The following is an 18,587-nucleotide window of genomic DNA, read 5'->3' on the forward strand; positions in this document are numbered from 1 at the left end:
ATATGAACTTTTACAACTACCTGGGAAGGGAGGCAGAAATCCAACGGGTGCAGCACTTCTTTGGTTTTGTACTGAAGACAGCCAGGCTGTATTTTGTGTTGAAGTATCAAAAATATGATGAACATCTCATAACCTGCTACAGAAACAATTGAACTAGAACTGAACAATCAAATGTAGAGGAGATGAGAAGCTGAATGGCCATTTCTGGTGATGTACTTAGCGTTTTTTTTCTTGCCCCCCAAGATTGTCTTTATGGCTAGATCATGAGGTCATTGAAAACAAGTTGCTTGTGTGAATTTGTGTGTTCTAGGGAACCCTGGGAGAAAAATTGCTTTCTATGTAAATGTAACCAATATTGCTGTATATTGGCTCGATGAGCTGAATGGCCAAATTCTGCTCCTGTGTCTTATTATGGTCTTATTATATTCAAACAAACTATTAATTGCTCTTTTTAATTATTTTGAGGTTTTACTTTTTGAAGAATAAAACCATTGAGTGGTATTTAATGGGAGGACTCCAGTGCCAGATTCTGTATGTTCCTTTCTTAACAGGAGCTGTAGTTTTTGGAGAGCCAATCACTGCAAGCCTTGGGACAGATGGAACACATTATTGGAGCAGAAATTGGGCCAAGGCTGCGGCCTTTGTGGCATCACCACCACTGAGTCCTGACCCCACAACACCTGACCACCTGAGTTCACTATTAGCCTGGTAGGAGAGCTACATCATTTTGACATGAGTACTTGGCAAACCCAAGGCACTGAGTGATAGAGACCAATTTCTTTTTCTTTATTATTTTAAATGATTAATGTATGCAATGAGAACATTGAATTTTAATGCAAATTTGTCATAGTTAGGTAATTTATCCTGCAAGTGCTGTTTTAAACCGTAATATATCATCCAAGAACATGCCTTCAGCAGGGATGATTGCAACAATATTCTTCCTGGGTTCATCCTTATAATCACATTAATTAGAAGTGGCCTCAATGGGTCTAAAACCCTTCGTTAATTATTTGTACTGCTCTTCATGTACTATCTATGCACTTACATTAGTAATTTGACCCTTGTGTTGCTCAGTGACATGACACTGGCTGGTGTGTAGTTGGCAGACTAAACCAGGAACTCTAGCTCAGACTTTCCCCACCCACCTCTCTTAAAAGCCCAGGCTGGCTGGGGCTGAGTACATTCACTCTCACCAGACTGGCATCAGCTGTCTTAGTACTGGGCTCTTCCTGATTATATGTGGCTTTGTACCACTGCCCACAAAATCACTTATTTGTATTAAATGTGAAATTATTTAGAGAAGCTGTAGAGAAGGTTTTCTTATAAACTTAGGAAAAACTAGATTTAGCCATTGTAAAATTAGATATCCTTGGGTGATAGATTTAAAAAGGTAGCGGCAATTAAACCCATTTAAGTGTTTTTATATGTTTTACAAATACAGTCAAAATGTAATTTTGACTTCTGTTATTAAAACCAACTCTCTCTATAATTATAGAGTTCTCTGATGTGATTAAAAAGCATATTGACAACTGTCCTGATTTATTTTTGGACTGTGTCACCTTCAAGAGTTATCAAGAGTGGCAAAAGAGGAGGCCATGGACCAACATGTCACATCGGGAATAGGGATAGGAATTAAAATGGTTGGCAACTGGGGAATTCCGCTTTTGGCGGATGGAGCAAAGGTGCTTGACAAAGTTTTCCCAGAGTTTATGTGAGGTCTCACCAATGTAGAGGAGGCCACATCAGGAGCACCGGATGCGATCGTTAAACTCAACAGATTCACAGGTGAAGTATTGCCTCACCTGGAAGGACCGTTTGGGGCCGTGAATAGAGGTAAGGGAGGAGGTGAATGGTCAGGTATAGCATTTCTGTCACTTGCAGAGATATGTGCCAAGAGGGAGATTAGTGGGGAGGGTGAATAGACAAGGGAATGATGGAGGTAGTGATCTCTGCCAAAAGCAGAGAATGGGGGAAAGGTAAAGATTGTTTGGGTAGTAGGATCCCGTTGAAGATGGCGGACATTGTGGAAAATGATGTGATGTTTGCAGAAGTTCATGGGATGGTCGGTGAGGACGAGAGAAACTTTATCCCTGTTAAGGAGTTGGGAAGATGGGGTAAGTGTGGATGTTCGGGAAGTGTTGGAACAGTTGGGGAGCATTACCAGGGAAGGCTTAGAGCATGGACTGTTTTACGTCACCAACAAAAAGGCAAACCTAGTGGCGGGCCATGCTGCTGCCCAGGGCTACCCGTTGAGTTTGAAGAAATTGGGAGGAGCCGAAGGAGAGATTATTGAGGCAAGGACCAGTTCTGTAGACAGAGGAGGGTGGTGGTGGAGGGGAACCGGTTGGGTCTGTTGTTGAGAACCATTCCCAGTGTTTCTGCTGGGGATTAAGTACTCCTCACAGGCTGCTTTTTGAAGTTATCTCCAATAAAATCAAATGAAATTACTTATAGCTGATGAGAATAAGAGCTGGTTTTGCACTAGACCTGTTATAAATACTGTGAAACCCTGCTATTTTTCCCATGAGATCTAAGGGACTTTTAAATAACGTGGTAGCCTTTTACCACTGCTTTGCAAGCTATCTTGTCCTAAACACTAATTGATGTGTAAATACAAGAGACTGCAGGTGCTGGAATCTGGAGCAAACAAACAAATTGCTAGAGGAACTCCACTGGTCAGGCAGCATCTGTGGAGGCAGAGAGATAGTTGACTGATTGTTGCAGGGTCTTGGCCCAAACTATCAACCATCCTCCTGTCTCTACAGATGCTGCCTAGCCAACTGAGTTGCTCTAACAGTCTTTTTTCCCGCTACTACTTGATGCGTATTGTATTTCCTTCAGATTGATATTCAAAATTCAGTTTTATTTTAACCCTTCAAAGGTTATTTGTGTGTGCTTATTTCAATCTCTAATTAGAACATTGTATAGTATTTTAAAAAACTATTTAAAAACAAAAGTTTGTTTGCTTCCTGTGACTGGTTACCAAGCCACTTTGATGACATCACTTCTGGAAACTAGGATTCCTTTTGAGCTGACAAGAATAGGCAAAGGGCAAGTTCTACACATCTTGGGGAATAGTTTCTTGGAGGACTGCACTGTGCTCTTCTGTTGCTGCAAAACCTAAATTAAAAAAAATTGCATTTTCTTTGCTACCGTACAATTACATGATGATGATTTTTTTTTGCCCTTAGTGGAGACCTGCAGGTTACGGGAAGTGGCCATAGTACCTTTACCACTGCTCAGAAAGCCATTGGAAAAGATAACTTCTGCTTAATTCCTGAAGGCACCAATGGTATTGAGGAAAGAATGAGCATTATTTGGGAGAAAGCTGTGGTAAGTTATTTTAGTGCAAAATTTGGATGTCGGGAAGGAATATATAGGGATTTTTTTAAACCTCACTGTCAGAGCAGTAAAATGAAACTGATGGATTCTAAATCAGTGTACTGTTGAAGCATTAAGAGTAGGATATTTAAGTAGAAAGAAGGGGGGCAGGGAAGTAATGCTGACACTTTTAATGTATTTTTGTTAACATACTACTGTTCATGTGAAGGCAATTGGCAATCCTTAATTCTTTTCGAGACAATTTACACTCCTCTTTTGTGCAAACAATCAGGAACAGAAAAGCCTCATACAAGTTGTAGTCTGTTAGAGTTTTGACTATTGCCTGACCTTTCACAAATGTGGCATCTTGTGCGGTTTAGAAACTGACAAGGTGATGTGTCCATTTATAATTTAGTGGCTGCTAGATCTTCCTGTGTCCAAGTTTATGGTTGTTAGATATATGCATCAGAAAATTAGTGAGGAGTAGACTTCACAAATTCTTGTACCTACTTCAGATTTCTGATGAACATAATGCAGCCAAATTATCTGCACAGAGCCCAAAGCCATACAAAATATGATTTTGAGAACAAATCCCAGTGAGCTAAAGACCATCATAACAAGCACACAGCCTTTGCCTCTGCAGATTGGATTCTGTGTTATCAATGGAATCAAGCCTCAGAAGTGGAATGTAACTCCTTATATTTGCATGTTTAATAGGTATGGTACTAGATGGATTGTTCCCCTTTTGTGACCTGGATAGGAGAATGGGTAAATGATGGATTAATTTAATATATATGGGATTGTTACCGGTAGGAAAATAGAAAGAAAAGCAATAAAAAAAATGTGATGGACACTTGAGAGGGAATTCCTTGCGGTTCCCAGCAAAGAGCAAGGAATTGGACTGGGATTGTTCTGTTTGACAAAATCAGTTTGAATCTGGCTTGATGGTCCACATTCAGTATTACTCTAGACTGAAATTCTTCTTTTTGTTGAAAGGCCACAGGTAAAATGGATGAGAATCAATTTGTCGCTGTCACCAGCACCAATGCTGCCAAAGTTTTTAACTTGTATCCAAGAAAGGGAAGGATCGCTGTGGGATCTGATGCTGACATTGTCATTTGGGACCCAGACACTGTTAAAACAATCTCTGCCAAGACACACCGCTCGGTAAGGAAGTTCATTACTTGAGATGGAGCAGGAGTAGCTTCATTGAAAACAAATATTATCTAGAAGTTGTCCAGAGCAATTGTTGTTTTGGAGAAAGTTGGTTTCAAGAACTTGGGAATATTTATTTGAAATATTGGATGGAAGTTTTGGCTCATGATCTATAAGGTAGTGTGCCTCGATCAGCTGAATTTGGATAAATGCGTCAGTAAAATTTGTTATACTTAAGAATTAAGGTTCTTTTAAAAATAAAAGTGATATTTGATCATCAGCTGATTCTTTTTAAAAATGTATTTCTGTGCCAGGCTGTGGAGTACAATATTTTTGAGGGTATGGAATGCCGTGGTGCTCCGCTGGTGGTCATTAGTCAAGGGAATATAGTCCTGGAAGATGGGAACCTGTACGTAAATCAGGGAACAGGTCGTTTCATCCCCCGCAAACCATTCCCGGAATATATTTACCAGCGTATTAAGATCCGCAACAAGGTGAGGAATTATGAAAGTGCATACAATTGTATGTCTGTAATATTAATAGATGCAGGAAAATGAAGTTAAGGAACAGTCATTAAATAACTGAATGCGAGACAACTGAAGGATTCGTTGCCTATTAGTTTTCAGTGCTGGAATGCACAAATGGGATTTTTTCAGTGTGGAGTTATAGGTGTTTTTTTTTGGACTGAAAGAGGTTTTGCAGATGGGTGGTTGGGTTGGGTACTGTTTGGGGTCATGGTAAGTCATCGATAGTCTGGACAAGTAAGTAAGTAAACACCTAATTCCTATGTGAAGTTTTAGTAAGATAGCAACTAATCTATTATCTCAATTCCACTTTCCTGTAGAAACCCCATATCCATTTATTTCTTTAAAACCCCAAAACACACTATTTTTATTTTGAATATAGTTAGCAACTGAGCTAACATGGCTCTTTTCGGTATAGAATGAAGAAGATTCACTATCTTCTGGGTGAAGAATTTTTCTTCTCATCTCAGGAATAATTGGTTGTTCCCTTACTTAGAATCTGTGATCTCTGGACAAGTTTACCCAGCCAGGAGTAATGTCATGCCTGTCCTTGCTAATGGCACATCAAGCCCTGTGAGACTCTTGTACATTTCAATAAGATCATAAAAGCTACATGAAGTAGGTCCATTCTGCTGAACTCTACTCATAAAACAACACCATCCATATCATCTAATCATCCGTGGCCAACTTAGTTAGGCCATATTAGATATAATGAGTGCTGTTCGCTATGAGTAAAAATGATTAATTTCCACCAGAGATGCTCAGAATTGCAATCTTCAGAAAGAAGAGTGCAGGTGAGAGTTATACCATGGTGTGAGAAAGGGCATTGTTTTTAATGGGCACAAGAGCATCATTGGCTAAGGAAGGAGTTTGGCTTAGTAGATGATTGCTGCAGAGAGGTTATGATGAAGGGACTTAAAGGCTACCTGGTTAGAAATGTGAAATTAGAGTGATAAGGGATTTGGAGAAAGCTCCTCCAAGAATGATCATTGAAAGTGGTGATTAGAGGAGAAATGAGAGTATGAGTGGAGAGCCAAATACAAAAGGGATCTGTTTTTCTGAACTGTGGTGATAACGTTCAGAGTAGGAAGTCCTTTTGGAATTGCAAGTTCAGAAAGTGTCCATAAGTATGAGTGAGAGTTTATGCATGTTAAGTGTTTTAGGGAGGAAATAAGTTACACTTCAGTTTGTTATTTTAGTGTGATCGATCTGTAGATGTTAATCCTTGTCTTCATAACTATCATGTGTTATGTGTACTACTGTGCTTTACACCCTGGGTCAAAGAAACAGCTCGTTTCTATATACATTATATGGTTATGTATGTTATATACTTGTATATAGTTAAATTATAATAAAACTGACTTGATTGCATCTGAAATCAATGAGGATAAGGAATCTTGCAAAATGGATTATCAAGAAGAAAAGAGAAACAACATAGATACAAGAATAGGTGGTAATGTTAAATGAGAGGCATGAGGGTGGAACAAGATTGTGGAAAAAGAGCCAGGGGTAGAAAGGTGAAGGTGGCCCCATGTTTGCAATGGTCTGATGAATGTAAAAAGTAGTCAGGTGGGAAAGGTTCACTGAGAAAAAAGCTATCTCCCTTCAGCCATGTATTCAACAGGGTTTTATTTTACAAGTGAATGCATGTTCTGAGGCAAATACAAAAAGGGTCAATGACAGCCAGTTTAGTTATAGAATCCAAAAGTGCTGCAAGAATGAAAGTATTTGGCAATGTTAATCTGTGAAGGACAGGATCTATAGGGAGAAAAAGGGAGTGCTCCATTTGGGGTTGTCCTTGTGACAAGGCAGTAAAGAATGTGCCAGTGAATTACTTGGAAAATGTTAAAGGAAGCTTGGAAGGAAAAACTAATGTTCCGAGAGAGATCAGGTACTGGGATGGCAGCAGGAAAATGGGAAGGTTGATTTGCTGAAGTCTTCAGGTTTAAAAATATGGATTATCTAAGGACAGAGTAAAGAAGCTTAATGGCAAAAGGAATAGGAAAACTGGAGAGAGCAAGGTGGAAGCGAGAACTTGTGGTCCAGCAGCAGACAATGCACATTGATAGATACAGGGTATAGCGACGTGGCCATGTGTTAAATATTTTTCAGAATATGTGAAAATTGTGGTTAAGTTTAAAGTCAAACATCTATGATGTTGTATGTCCCCAGTGGACTGAGGTTGAGATGAACAAATCCCAGGTATCTCCGCTGATGAATCTAAAATTCAATAATGAATCAGTTTTATCCCAGCCATCTGAGAGCAAGTTCAATTATTTAAGTAGAACAATAGCTTCTCTTTGTAAGTTAAATTAGTAATGACTACTTTCTTAGTTACGAGATGAGCATTTGTTCTCAATGATTTTATGTGCATAAAAATTGCAAGATGAGTTCCTGTATCTACTTTGAAATTGTCTGAATTTTATTTCTTCTCATTCCACCTCCCATAATACACATTTTTGTTTTCGTAGATAGTAATTTCTTGACGCAAAGTTTGAAACATGTATTGCTGTGATTGAGATGTATGTATTAATGATGAGAAACAGTATGTAAATATCTTTCAGGGAAGAGTGTGAATTGTAGGTGAAGTTGTTAATCTCTCTCTGATCTTTCCTTGGTCCTGTCATTGATATCTACTCATCAATGAACTCCACTAAGTCAACGGAATTGCATCCAGTATCTCGAGGGATGTATGATGGTCCTGTGTATGAACTTCCAGTTACACCCAAGTATGCCACCCCAGCTCCCTCCACCAAGACATCCCCGACGAAGACACATCCCCCACCGGTGCGGAACCTGCATCAGTCTGGGTTTAGTCTTTCAGGTGAGATGTATTAATGTGAGCAAAAACGAGAAACTCATCTCTGTGTGTGCTTAGGGAAGCAATTATCTCAAGCCACCGGGAGGAGACTTAAATATCAGTGGATAATTATGCATTTCGTATATATTTTTAAAGCATGTTGTTTCCTTGCCTTCTCAGCTGGTTAGGGAAAACAGAATAAAACAGATAAAAATTCCCTTGCTGATGTAGACCAGGAGTGACGACTTAATCATGCAGATCCTGCCTAAGTTCAAACCAATTTTTTTAGGTCACCTTATTTGCATTGTTTGTGAATCTTAATTTAGCAGTGAGTTGAGAAGTTTCTTCATGCAGAGTGTGGTGAATCATAGGAATTCTCCTGCCTATAGTGCTATGGAGAGAAAACAGTTCCTATACATATATATATTATAATTTCTTATTATTAAAGAAATCAAGGGATACCAGGAAAGGGTGGGAAAATTGGTTGAGGTACAGTAGATGATCAGCCATGATCTTGATCAATTTTGTCAAATGCTGCTTCAATTTCTTATTTGGATGTTGGTGTGGTAAATGGAGAGCATCAGTAGTTTGAATGGGAAAATGTACATGAGGACGGATAGAAGGATATGTACAATTGAGAGGGTCATAATGAGAGACAAAAATTTGAAAGCTTTCAAATGTCTTATCAACCTGTTTGCAAAACAAGTGCTTGCCTATGTAATGCAGAGAGGAGGCAAAATATTTGCTGTCGAGGTCTTGGGTGTCTGGAACTGTTTCCACTGCACTTTGAGGAAAAGGGACTTTGAGTATTTTTCTTGCTGAGGTAGATAGATGCTTGATTTATAGGGTGGGGGAAAGGAGGTGGTGAAAGGTTATCTCTGTAAATTGGAACACACAGTTGTGTCACAGCACATTAGTCTCAATTTTATTAAAACACTGAATATCTTGAGGAGCTGAGTAGTCTGGGCCACATCCTAAGTGTAACTCTCGGTTTGGCCAGCAGCTTAATCTAGGGGATGATAGCCCCTGGCCTGGCCAAACTTAAAAAATCTGGTTTGGGTGGATTCTGCGTGGTGTCCCATGTTACAAATCAGTACCACGAAATAACAACCAGTACACAATCATCATCAGGTGCCATGCCCAGTTTGAGCTTTGACTGCCATGGCCCACACACTCCTGTTTTGGGTCAAGTGGATCAATTCATTGGTATTCATTTCCAGTTCTCTGGCTGCTGTCTCCATCATCATTTGACTTTGTCTTCCTCTTGCTTTCTTCCCTTCAATCTTTCCCATAATTACCGTGCATTCTAACTCCTCTTTCCTAATCACATGTCCAATGAAGTTACATTGCCTTTTCATGATCTCATACATTATTTCTCTTCTTGTGTTTGCTCTGTTCATGACATCCTCGTTATTCATTTCATCCATGATATTCTTTGCATCCTCCTCAAAAACCACATCGCTGCTGGTTCAATTCGTTTCCTCGTTACTAGATATTGTCCAACTTTCTGATCCATATACAGTAACAACTAGATAAATTTAACATTTCAGTGCTCTGAGGCGGGTTGTCATGCCTAGTTTAGTATTCGTCAGTATACTCTTCATTCTCGTAAAGGTGTCTTTTGCCATCCCTATTCTTCTTTTGATGTCCATGTCGCACCTGCCATCTGATGTCACCCAGCATCCTAAGTATCAAAAGTTCTGTACTTGTTTTATGTCTTCCCTGTTTATTCTCAGCCTGCAGATAGGATTCTCCTGCTTTTTGAATATCACCATAAATTCCGTCTTTTTTGCAATTGATAGATAGACCCATTTTTGCACTTTCTTCAACAATTATATCAGTTAAGTTTTGTAGTTCTTCCTCCGTACTTGTAATTAACAGCGTCATCTGCATATCTGAAATTATTGATGTTTTTACTGCCAACTTTGATTCCCAAGGTGTCTCTTATTTTTTGTAATACGTATTGTTTCACTGCACACCTTAAGTAAATCAGGGGAGAAAACCCACCCTGTCTAACGCCTCTCTTGATTTTCGTAAACTGACTCACTCCTCCATCCATTCTTATAGTGGCAGTTTGTTCCCAGTACAGATTTCTGATTAGGTGGAGGTCTTTCGAATCTAGATCTTGGGTTATGCAATTAAATAATTCAGCTTTTTAATTCTTAATTTGACTATATGGCTAGTAAAGAAACTAATAAAAGAAAAGGGCCCATTCTCATGAAACAGTCTAATGCGCAAATGTTGGAGCTCACTGATAAGGCCATTCGTCCACCCTCGACCTCCTCCGATGGTCACTGACCTTCAGACCCTCACTCCATGTCCACTCTGTCCGACAGTCTACCAACTCTCTCCATTCGTGTCTTCTCTCCTCGTCTCTCCCCGGCAAAAGACTGTGAGAAACCCTCTCCCAGAGAAAGAACAACATCCCGCTCATTGACTAACATGCCCTGCTAGTCATAACCCAAACATTGCTGCTACAGAGAAACCATTACCTTAGCAGGGGAACATTACAGAGAGGCCATTACATTAGCAGTGAAACCTTACAGCGTGTTGCATAAGTAATTTGTTACAGGGAGCAAAATTTGAGAAGTAAAACTGTTAGGGAAATTAATTTTTGCTAAGAAAATTCAATTTAAGTTGATCACAAGTAAATTGGACACAGACTTCGAAGGGGCTAGAGAATAACTTTATTCTTGAATAAGGAAGAGTGAATCACTAACCGTGTGGTCACCAGCCTTTCCAAAAAGCAATAGTCATAGTCTTTTTTTATACATGCTCCTAGAAAGTCGATTACATCAGACAAAGTTATAAAAATTCAATCCTGTGTAACTTATGGCAGTCTACAATTTGCAGCCTGTGCTGTCCCGCAGTTTATTTCTACAACTCACAGAGATGGGTTGCGATTTGTCCTTGAAGCTAAGAAAAAAAAATTGTAAGCATACTGAGAACCCAGTATGGTGAATCTTTAATGAATTTAATGGATTTAAGGATTTAATGAACTTACTGTAGTATCATAAATAATGTATAAAGGTATAATTTGTTTTGTGTGTTAGTATCTGACATGTGAAGATAAACCAGGACACCCGTTAATGGTCAGAAAATTGACAGCCCACAGTCCTTCACACAATTTATGACCTTCACTGTCTTCATCTTGCTTAAGTAACTGTGTTATGCACTGAGGATTGGAGGCTAGCAGTAGGTAGATGATTTGTTAATTAAACATAGGTGCAGGGCGTTAACAACTCGGATATTTTAGAAGCTCACTGAATGAGTTCTGTACATGGTTACTCAAGATACATATTAGCAACAGAAGTCTATGGAGTGGATAGCGCAGCTCTGTATCTGGCTGTGTTCACCCTGTCAGTAAAGATACCTTTGAGGCAGTGATAGCCAGATAATACAAATGAGGTTCGTGTAACCATGATGGATATAGCCAATGAGATTCAGTTGACAGAAATGGAACAATGCAAATTGTGAGTATGTGACAAATACATTCAGATAAAGATCTTGTAGTCAGACAAGGTTAGTAATTACAATGGTCCTTTGTGGTGATGATGTGCAAATGCCATGGGTTCTGCTCTTCAGTCCAACTTCCACTTGGAGAACTGCTGCAGCATCAAAAAAGCAGGAAGTCTAGGCTGCCAGAGGAGTCCAGCTCTCCCAGGAGTGTTGCTTTTTGGATATCAAATGAAACCCAATTGCTCTTTTCTCAAGTAGACCTAAAACATTCCATATCAGCGTTTATCCTTGATGTCTTGTGTAATGGTAGTTCCTCAACCAGTGTTTCTAAAGTCGATCATTTAGCCATGTTTCCTTACAACAATGATACCTCAAAAAGTGCTTCATTTGGGCTGTCTTTTAAGGCAGCATGTAAGTACTTGATTTTTTTCTCCTCTTGCCACTGTTTCTGCTCTCCTACTATGGAAGGTTAACTTTCAGGTTGAGTTCTTTGAACGAAATGAGGAAAGAAATGAGGTAGTGTACATGAGTTCTTTGTCCATTTGGAAACCTGATGGTGGAGGAGGACAAGCTGTTCCTAAAACATGGAACATTTGCCTTTAGGATCCTGTACCTTCTCCTTGATGGCAGCAATGAGAAGAGGGCATGTCCTGAGTGATGGGTGTCCTTAATGATTAACGCCGCCTCTGCCTTTTGAAGATGCCCTTTGCTTGGGAGATTAGTGCCCATGATGGGAGTTGCAAGAGTAAAACAGGAGTTGTTCTGAATAGATTACCAATGTAAAGAGACATTATGCCATTTGGGTCCCCGGTAGCAGGCTGATTATTCCCATTTTTTCTCTCCTCATTTTCATGGATCCATGAAACTTAAATCTTTCCCATATACCCACAGACTTTGTTTTTTTTTCCTGCTGTTAATCTACATGAGGCAATTTCCCTTAGCCAGTTAACCTATCGTCACGTCTTTGGGATTTGCAAGGAATCCAGAGCACCTGCAGAAAATCCACACAGTGGCTGAAAGAACATGCAAATTACTCAGCCGCGGCACTAGAGGTCAGGATTAGACCCTGGAGCTGTGAGAATGCAGCACCAAATGCTGTACTAGGATACTGCCTTTGCTTTCTCTTAATTGCCAAATAAATTATGATGATTAACTTTAATGAAACCCTTTGTTTAATGTGTATTAGGTGCCCAGTTTGATGACAACGTGCCACGTCGGTCTGGACATCGTATTGTCAATCCGCCTGGTGGCCGCTCTAACATCACCAGCTTAGGGTGACCAAGACTGGAAGGTGGAGCTGCTGGTGGCTGATGCAGGCAGTTTATCTACCGACAAGGTTATTCGTGTTATTAAAACCAGCTTACTCTGGTATTTCAGCAAAAGAAATGAATCAAAGTGTGTGTCTGTATGTGTGTGGGTGTGTGTTTGTCCTATAGAATGAGGTGAATTATGTGATGTATTTTTCATTGGAGTTGGGCACCACATGGTTGTGTTTTATGCCACTTAGCATGCTGCTTCCGATAGCATTGCCCTGGATGGTACGGTTTAGAGATGCTCTTTGTAATTTAATAAGGATTATTTGCACATTTTAGCTGTAATAGTATGTTAGTGCATGATCCTAAGAGATGCAATTTCTGTTTTGTGTAATGAATGATGAAAAACTCTTTTGAGAAAAACATTGCCAAGACCTTAGACAGAAGTTTTAGCTAAAATGGTGTGAATTTATGGCACAATATTTTGAACTGCCTTGAAAAGTATAATCAGGAATATGAAGACTGAGAAGTTTCTATAAATATACAAAGCATTGCTGTCTAATTTGCTTCAGTAATCTTCAGTCTTTCGTAGCATAGACATCGATTGAAACACACACTTAAAAGAGATAGTTATAGTTACCTCACAGTGTTACTAGAGAGCAAAATTGACAGAAAAACCTAAATCATTTTGGAGTTGATGTAGTGATTTTTGGCTTGTAAACATGTTTCATGCTTCTTTGGTTTTCTGTTAAAATTTACCTTGTCATTTTTCATTGCTTCAGAACAACAAGCTTAAGAATGCGAGTTTGAACAAAATGAAATTGATTTGTTTTATTTGACATGTCAGTGCAAGAAATGCCCCAATGAAGGGTGGCAGCTTCTGGATTTGAGCTACCTTTCTGTCTTACGTTACTGGGACATCTTTTAAAAAAACTTTTTGATACTGATGCATTCTTTGTATTCATATACATTTGTACTTAATATTTCAAACCGAATACTAGTGGTGCGAATCTACACTTGAGCCTAAAGGCTGGTAATAAATGATGCCTCAAAGTTCCACACTTCTGATTTTGGTCATTGCTTTATTATCTATCAGCACTTAGGATTGTGGACAATGGGGTTTCATTTTTAGTACTAATGTAAATAGCTAGTTTACTTGCTTTTGTATTCTGACAGAGTTACTCTTACTCCTTCATGCTGGGAAGGCAAGAACTTATTGTAAGTTAAGTTCTTTCCAAGTGAATTGCCAGTCAATGTATACTGAGGTCCACAACCTTGATGCAAAGCTGTGGGTTTATCCCATTATTAGTAGATGATAGAATCTTAAATTTACAACTTATTCAAATGGTGCCAAGTTGGTTCTTCTCTAACTATAGGACTTTCAGGTGTTGACCTTTTAATGTAACTCCAGTACACTATAACAGGCTAATTATAATTTGAAATTAATGGTATTCTGTATTTTTTTAATGTACAGTTATGGTTCTCCATTGCCATAAAATATTGTCTGGAACTTGCATTCACTTTGTACACACAGTGGTCATTTTATAGGTACCTACTGTACTTCCTAAAGTGGCTACTGAGTGTATGTTTGTTCACGAGAATGATTCCAGGATTGAATGGCTTGTTATATGAAGAGTGTTTGATGGCTCTGGGCCGTATTCACTAGAATTCAGAAAAATGAGGGGTGACTTTATTGAAACCTATCAAAAGGTGAAAGGCCTTGATAGAGTGGATGTGGAGAGGATGTTTCCTTTGGTGGGAGAGTCTAAGACCAGAGGACACAGTCTCAGAATAGAGGGGCGTCCTTTAAGAATGGAAATGAGGAATTTCTTTAGTCAGAGAGTGGTGAATCTGTGGAATTCTTTGCCACAGGCAGCTGTGGATGCCAAGTCTTAAGCTATATTTAAGGCAGAAGTTGATAGATTCTTGATTAGACATGGCCTGAAAGGATTTGGGGAGAAGGCAGGAGATTGGGCTAAGAGGTAAATTGGATCAGCCATGATGAAATGGTGAAGCAGACTCGATGGGACAAATTACCTAATTCTGTTCCTATATCTTATGGTCCCATGGTCTAAGTTTCTATATGTTGTGCTTTAAGAGATGCCTTTTGGCACACCACTGTTGTTATGCATGACTATTTGAGTTACTGTTGCTTTCCTATCAGCTTAAACCAATCTGGCCATTCTCCTCTGACCTCTCTCATTAGCAAGCATTTTTGCCCATGCCACTGCTGCTCATTTGATGTTTTGTTTTGTTTCTTGCACCATTCTTTGTAAACTCTGTAGAAACTATTGTGTGTGAATATCCCAGAAGAACAATAGTTTTTGAGATACGCAAGCCACCTTGTATGATACCACAGTCAAAGTAATTTAAGTTACATCTTTTCCCCATTCTGATGTTTGGTCTGAACAATAAATGACTCCCTTGACCATGTCAGCATATGCGTTAAGTTGCTGTTATGATTGGAGATTGGACATTTGCATTAATGAGCAGGTGTAGCTAATAAAATGGCCGAGGTGTAACTTAAATGGATTTTCTTTAAACACAGAGTTAAATATCCTATTAATACTTGGCAATGTAGTCAGTTTGGCAGTATTCATAGTAATAGATTTAAGTTGTAAAAAAAGCCTTAACCATACATTCAGTACTTTGTACCTTGCCTGCTTTACAGGCTGGCAGGAATTAACTGGCAAATCAAATAAAGTCAACACCATTCAGTGTGAGTGTGTGTGTATACACACACACGGTTCTTTATTGCACACTGTGGTGACATCATTTGTACTAATGCTCATTTTCCTGCTTGTAATGCTCTGTTTTTGGTTCATGAGGACAAAACAGATACTTTCCCTGCAGGGAGAGAAGTTTAGAACAAAGCCCATTCTAATCGACATTCCTGTTTTATCAATAAAATGGTACTCAAAGGATTTAAAACCCAGAGAAGTGATGCCCCTCAGCCTTTCCCTCCTTTAATAATTCATAAAACAATGATGTTGAATAATGCCATTCAGAAAAGCAGCATAAGTATACTCAAACCTAATTATTTATAGCAGACTTGTTTTTACAAGAGAAAATCACATTATTTTAAAGCTTGGGTTAAAGTACCTAACATAAACTGGTATTTTGAAAGATGGCAGCCTAGATTAGCTCTGAAGAAGGGCCTTGGCCTGAAATGGCAACTGTTTACTCATTTCCACAGATGCTGCTTGACCTGCTGAGTTCCTTCAGCATTTTGTGTCTGTTGCTTTTGATTTCCTTGTGTTTAGATTAAGATAGTGCTAGGTAAAGTACAGGTAAAATCAAACTGTATACGTTCCAGTAAATATGTTGTTTTACACTTTCTTAGTAAGCTTTTGATATTCATGCAGTTGGAAATTGGATTACATTTTATTTTATCATTAGTGTATTTCACAACACCATTATTTCACAGAGTATTTTACAATTATTTTACTTCTGCCTGCACCTTCAGTTTCAGATCTAGTAATTTGTCAATTTTGGATTTTGCTTCTTCCCTGAGCTAGTGATTTTCTTCTCATTGTCATTATATAGTGCAATGCAGATCAAGGACCAAATTTCTTTTTGAATTCAAGCTGCAAAAATAATCCAGAAATGGGTAATAACAAACTTGAAAACCAGAATTTTGCAGATAAAAAAAAGTATGTCTTTTTCTTGCAAAATAAAATGAGAATGACAAACTAGTGGTAACTTCACTCATCATTGTGAGAATGTTAAAAGTATGTTGAGTTATAATTTTTCAGCTTAATATGGTTGGTATTCATTGAACCTTTTGAGCATAACTAAGGACTGATAGGTTACTTGTATTGCTGTTGAAGGGTAAAACAAGAGTTTTTGCAGAGTTTGCAGATAATATTATGTGAGTCTTAGAAATTTTGGAGAACTAAGAGTTAATAAGATGAAGTTTGATGACATAGCCTCAGAATAGAAGGACATCCCATTAGAACAGGGATGACATGGAATCTCTTTAGCCAGAAAGTGGTGAATCCTCTGTAGAATTTATAGCCACAGATGGCAGTTGAGGCCAAGTCATTGGGTATATTTAAAGCAAAGTTTCAGTGTTTCTTGATTAGTAAGGAGGGCAAAAGTTACAGGGAAAATAAATCAGCCATAAGCAAATGATAGGAGTCTTGCTGGGCCAATTGGCCTAATTCTACTGCTACAGCTTAAGGTCTTATGGCCAAGGATGTCTCAATAAACATTTCAGACTTGTAGATATTATGAGAGTTCCATGAGCAGTCATGGGATATACTGAGAAATGAATGGTTTGGTTGTATTAATTTTAAAGAGATGAATAATTTGTGAATTAAGTTTATTGACCTTAGCATCTCTGACGATTGACCAATGGCTGTTGTCTTACTGAGAGTGAAAATATGAAAAAATATTGAGTGGGTTAAAATGTGAAATATGGAAATACACATAACCAGGTTGAAATAAAGAACAATCTACATAACAAAAATAAAACCATAATTGTCACAGTTGACATTCACATTCTAACTGGAACACAAAATACCACTTTAACATATCTTACTGATTTGTTATTTTAAACACTGCTTTTGTATACTTCACTGTTAGATCATTGAAAAAAATTAGTCCAATTGTAGTTACTGTTGGAAATTTCAAATGGGATTTTACATTGAGAATAATCTATAGTTAGGAATATCTTACAGTAATGACCCTGAATATTACCTGGATCAGACCATATGTTTTAACAAAGACTTAACAGAACAAAGGGAATATTCTGATAGACCCTCTCAAAAAGAGGGATTCGCTTTTTGTCCTAAACATTGGCTTACGACTAACATTTACACTTGTAAGTAATAAAAGTAAACATCAGTGGTTTATTTTCCTTTGTACACAGTAAACCACATGCTGCATGAAAAACAGAGCCACCTCCTCACAGGTACAGTGACCAAGGTACTGTTTGTGTGAAGTTGGCATGTTTCCCCTGTGACTTTGCGTTTCCTTTGTGTGCACTAGTTTCATTTTTCTAAAGACATACAGCTTGGTAGATTATTTGGTTCCTAGAGTTTACGTAAGTGTAGTGGCAGAATCTGAAGGGGTGGGACTGTGGGGAAAATATTGCAGGACTAGTGTAGATGAGTGCTTGATGGACTTCAAAGTTTCTATGTTGTGTAAAATCTATGACTAAATGTATGTCCAGAAAGAGAACAAAATGTGCTTTTGTGAAATTTGCAGTTGACATGTGGAACACAATCCAAAACTGATTTAATCCTCTGAGTTTTTATTTGCTTGAGAAAATGATCCTGATTCCATACCCGAAAGGAACTTATTCTCCAGTATCTTCCATTCTGCTTGTGAAATCCTTGTTAAACCTGCAAGCTCTGATATGAATGTTTCCTCTGCCATCTAAGTAGTAATGTTAAAAAGAAAACAACATTACTGGAGAATTACAATATCATTATTTTCTACTGGAAGCAGTCAGAATCTGACATTAGTCAAACACAAAGTGAACACGATAGCAGCAGCTGCTTTGAGGTTTATGCAAAAGAATATTTTTGAGAGCATTATTCCTCATAATCCTAATACAATCAATCCAGCATTCATTGATGCTGTCACAAAATACTAGAATAACGAGTTATTGCTAATTAAAAAAAAACTTGCTTTACATATTAAAGGTTCTATTAAAATAATACAAGACAAGATGCTTCAGAAGATTGCTATCAAACATTTTGACATCAAGGCAGATGGTAAAAGAATTAGACAACAAAACTTCAGAAGGAAAGCATGAAAGTATAAGGAGAGAGATCCAAAGCCCAGGGTCCCCAGATGAAAGTACAGGCACTTCTTTTGTGGAATTTATAATTGCGCAGCGTTCAAGGCAAGAATTTGAGGAGCACAAGTATAGTGGAGGACAAGCCGTTGCATGGGTAAGTGCCACATATCCAGAATGGTGGCCAGACTTGGAGGAGCAAACTACGGAGTTGCAAAAAGAATGGACCTTTTAAAATACTGAAATTAGAGTATCTGGCGACGGAATCCTACTGAAGGTAAGAAAATTGAGCAGAATGATCCACTGGATATGAAAATTGATGCTGTGGA

At 38.4% G+C, this 18,587-nt stretch overlaps 2 protein-coding genes across 7 annotated transcripts in view; one reads left to right on the forward strand and one right to left on the reverse strand.

The window, feature by feature from the left end:
* Positions 1-18,587, forward strand: part of LOC134345669 (dihydropyrimidinase-related protein 1-like) — an 87,804-nt gene that overhangs the window by 34,507 nt on the left and 34,710 nt on the right. The window contains exons 9-14 of one of the 3 annotated variants that reach the window (XR_010017746.1): positions 552-708; positions 3,192-3,333; positions 4,318-4,488; positions 4,791-4,970; positions 7,659-7,824; positions 12,446-12,595. Coding sequence is in view for 2 of the 3 variants with exons in the window: in XM_063046704.1 (XP_062902774.1) it covers positions 552-708; positions 3,192-3,333; positions 4,318-4,488; positions 4,791-4,970; positions 7,659-7,824; positions 12,446-12,537 (908 nt within the window). In the remaining variant the exon portion in view is untranslated. Of the gene's footprint in view, positions 1-551; positions 709-3,191; positions 3,334-4,317; positions 4,489-4,790; positions 4,971-7,658; positions 7,825-12,445; positions 14,700-18,587 lie in introns of those variants that run through there. The other 2 variants (XM_063046704.1, XM_063046705.1) reach the window with 2 other exon arrangements.
* Positions 15,320-18,587, reverse strand: part of LOC134345668 (evC complex member EVC-like) — a 64,661-nt gene continuing 61,393 nt past the window's right edge. For 2 of the 4 annotated variants that reach the window (XM_063046698.1, XM_063046703.1), the window contains exon 20: positions 15,321-17,894. In XM_063046698.1, the coding sequence (XP_062902768.1) occupies positions 17,754-17,894 (141 nt within the window). In that variant the 3' untranslated portion in view covers positions 15,321-17,753. Of the gene's footprint in view, positions 17,895-18,587 lie in introns of all 4 variants that reach the window. The other 2 variants (XM_063046702.1, XM_063046701.1) reach the window with 2 other exon arrangements.

This window comes from Mobula hypostoma, chromosome 4 (genome assembly GCF_963921235.1).
Source record: "Mobula hypostoma chromosome 4, sMobHyp1.1, whole genome shotgun sequence".
Lineage (NCBI taxonomy): Eukaryota > Metazoa > Chordata > Chondrichthyes > Myliobatiformes > Myliobatidae > Mobula > Mobula hypostoma.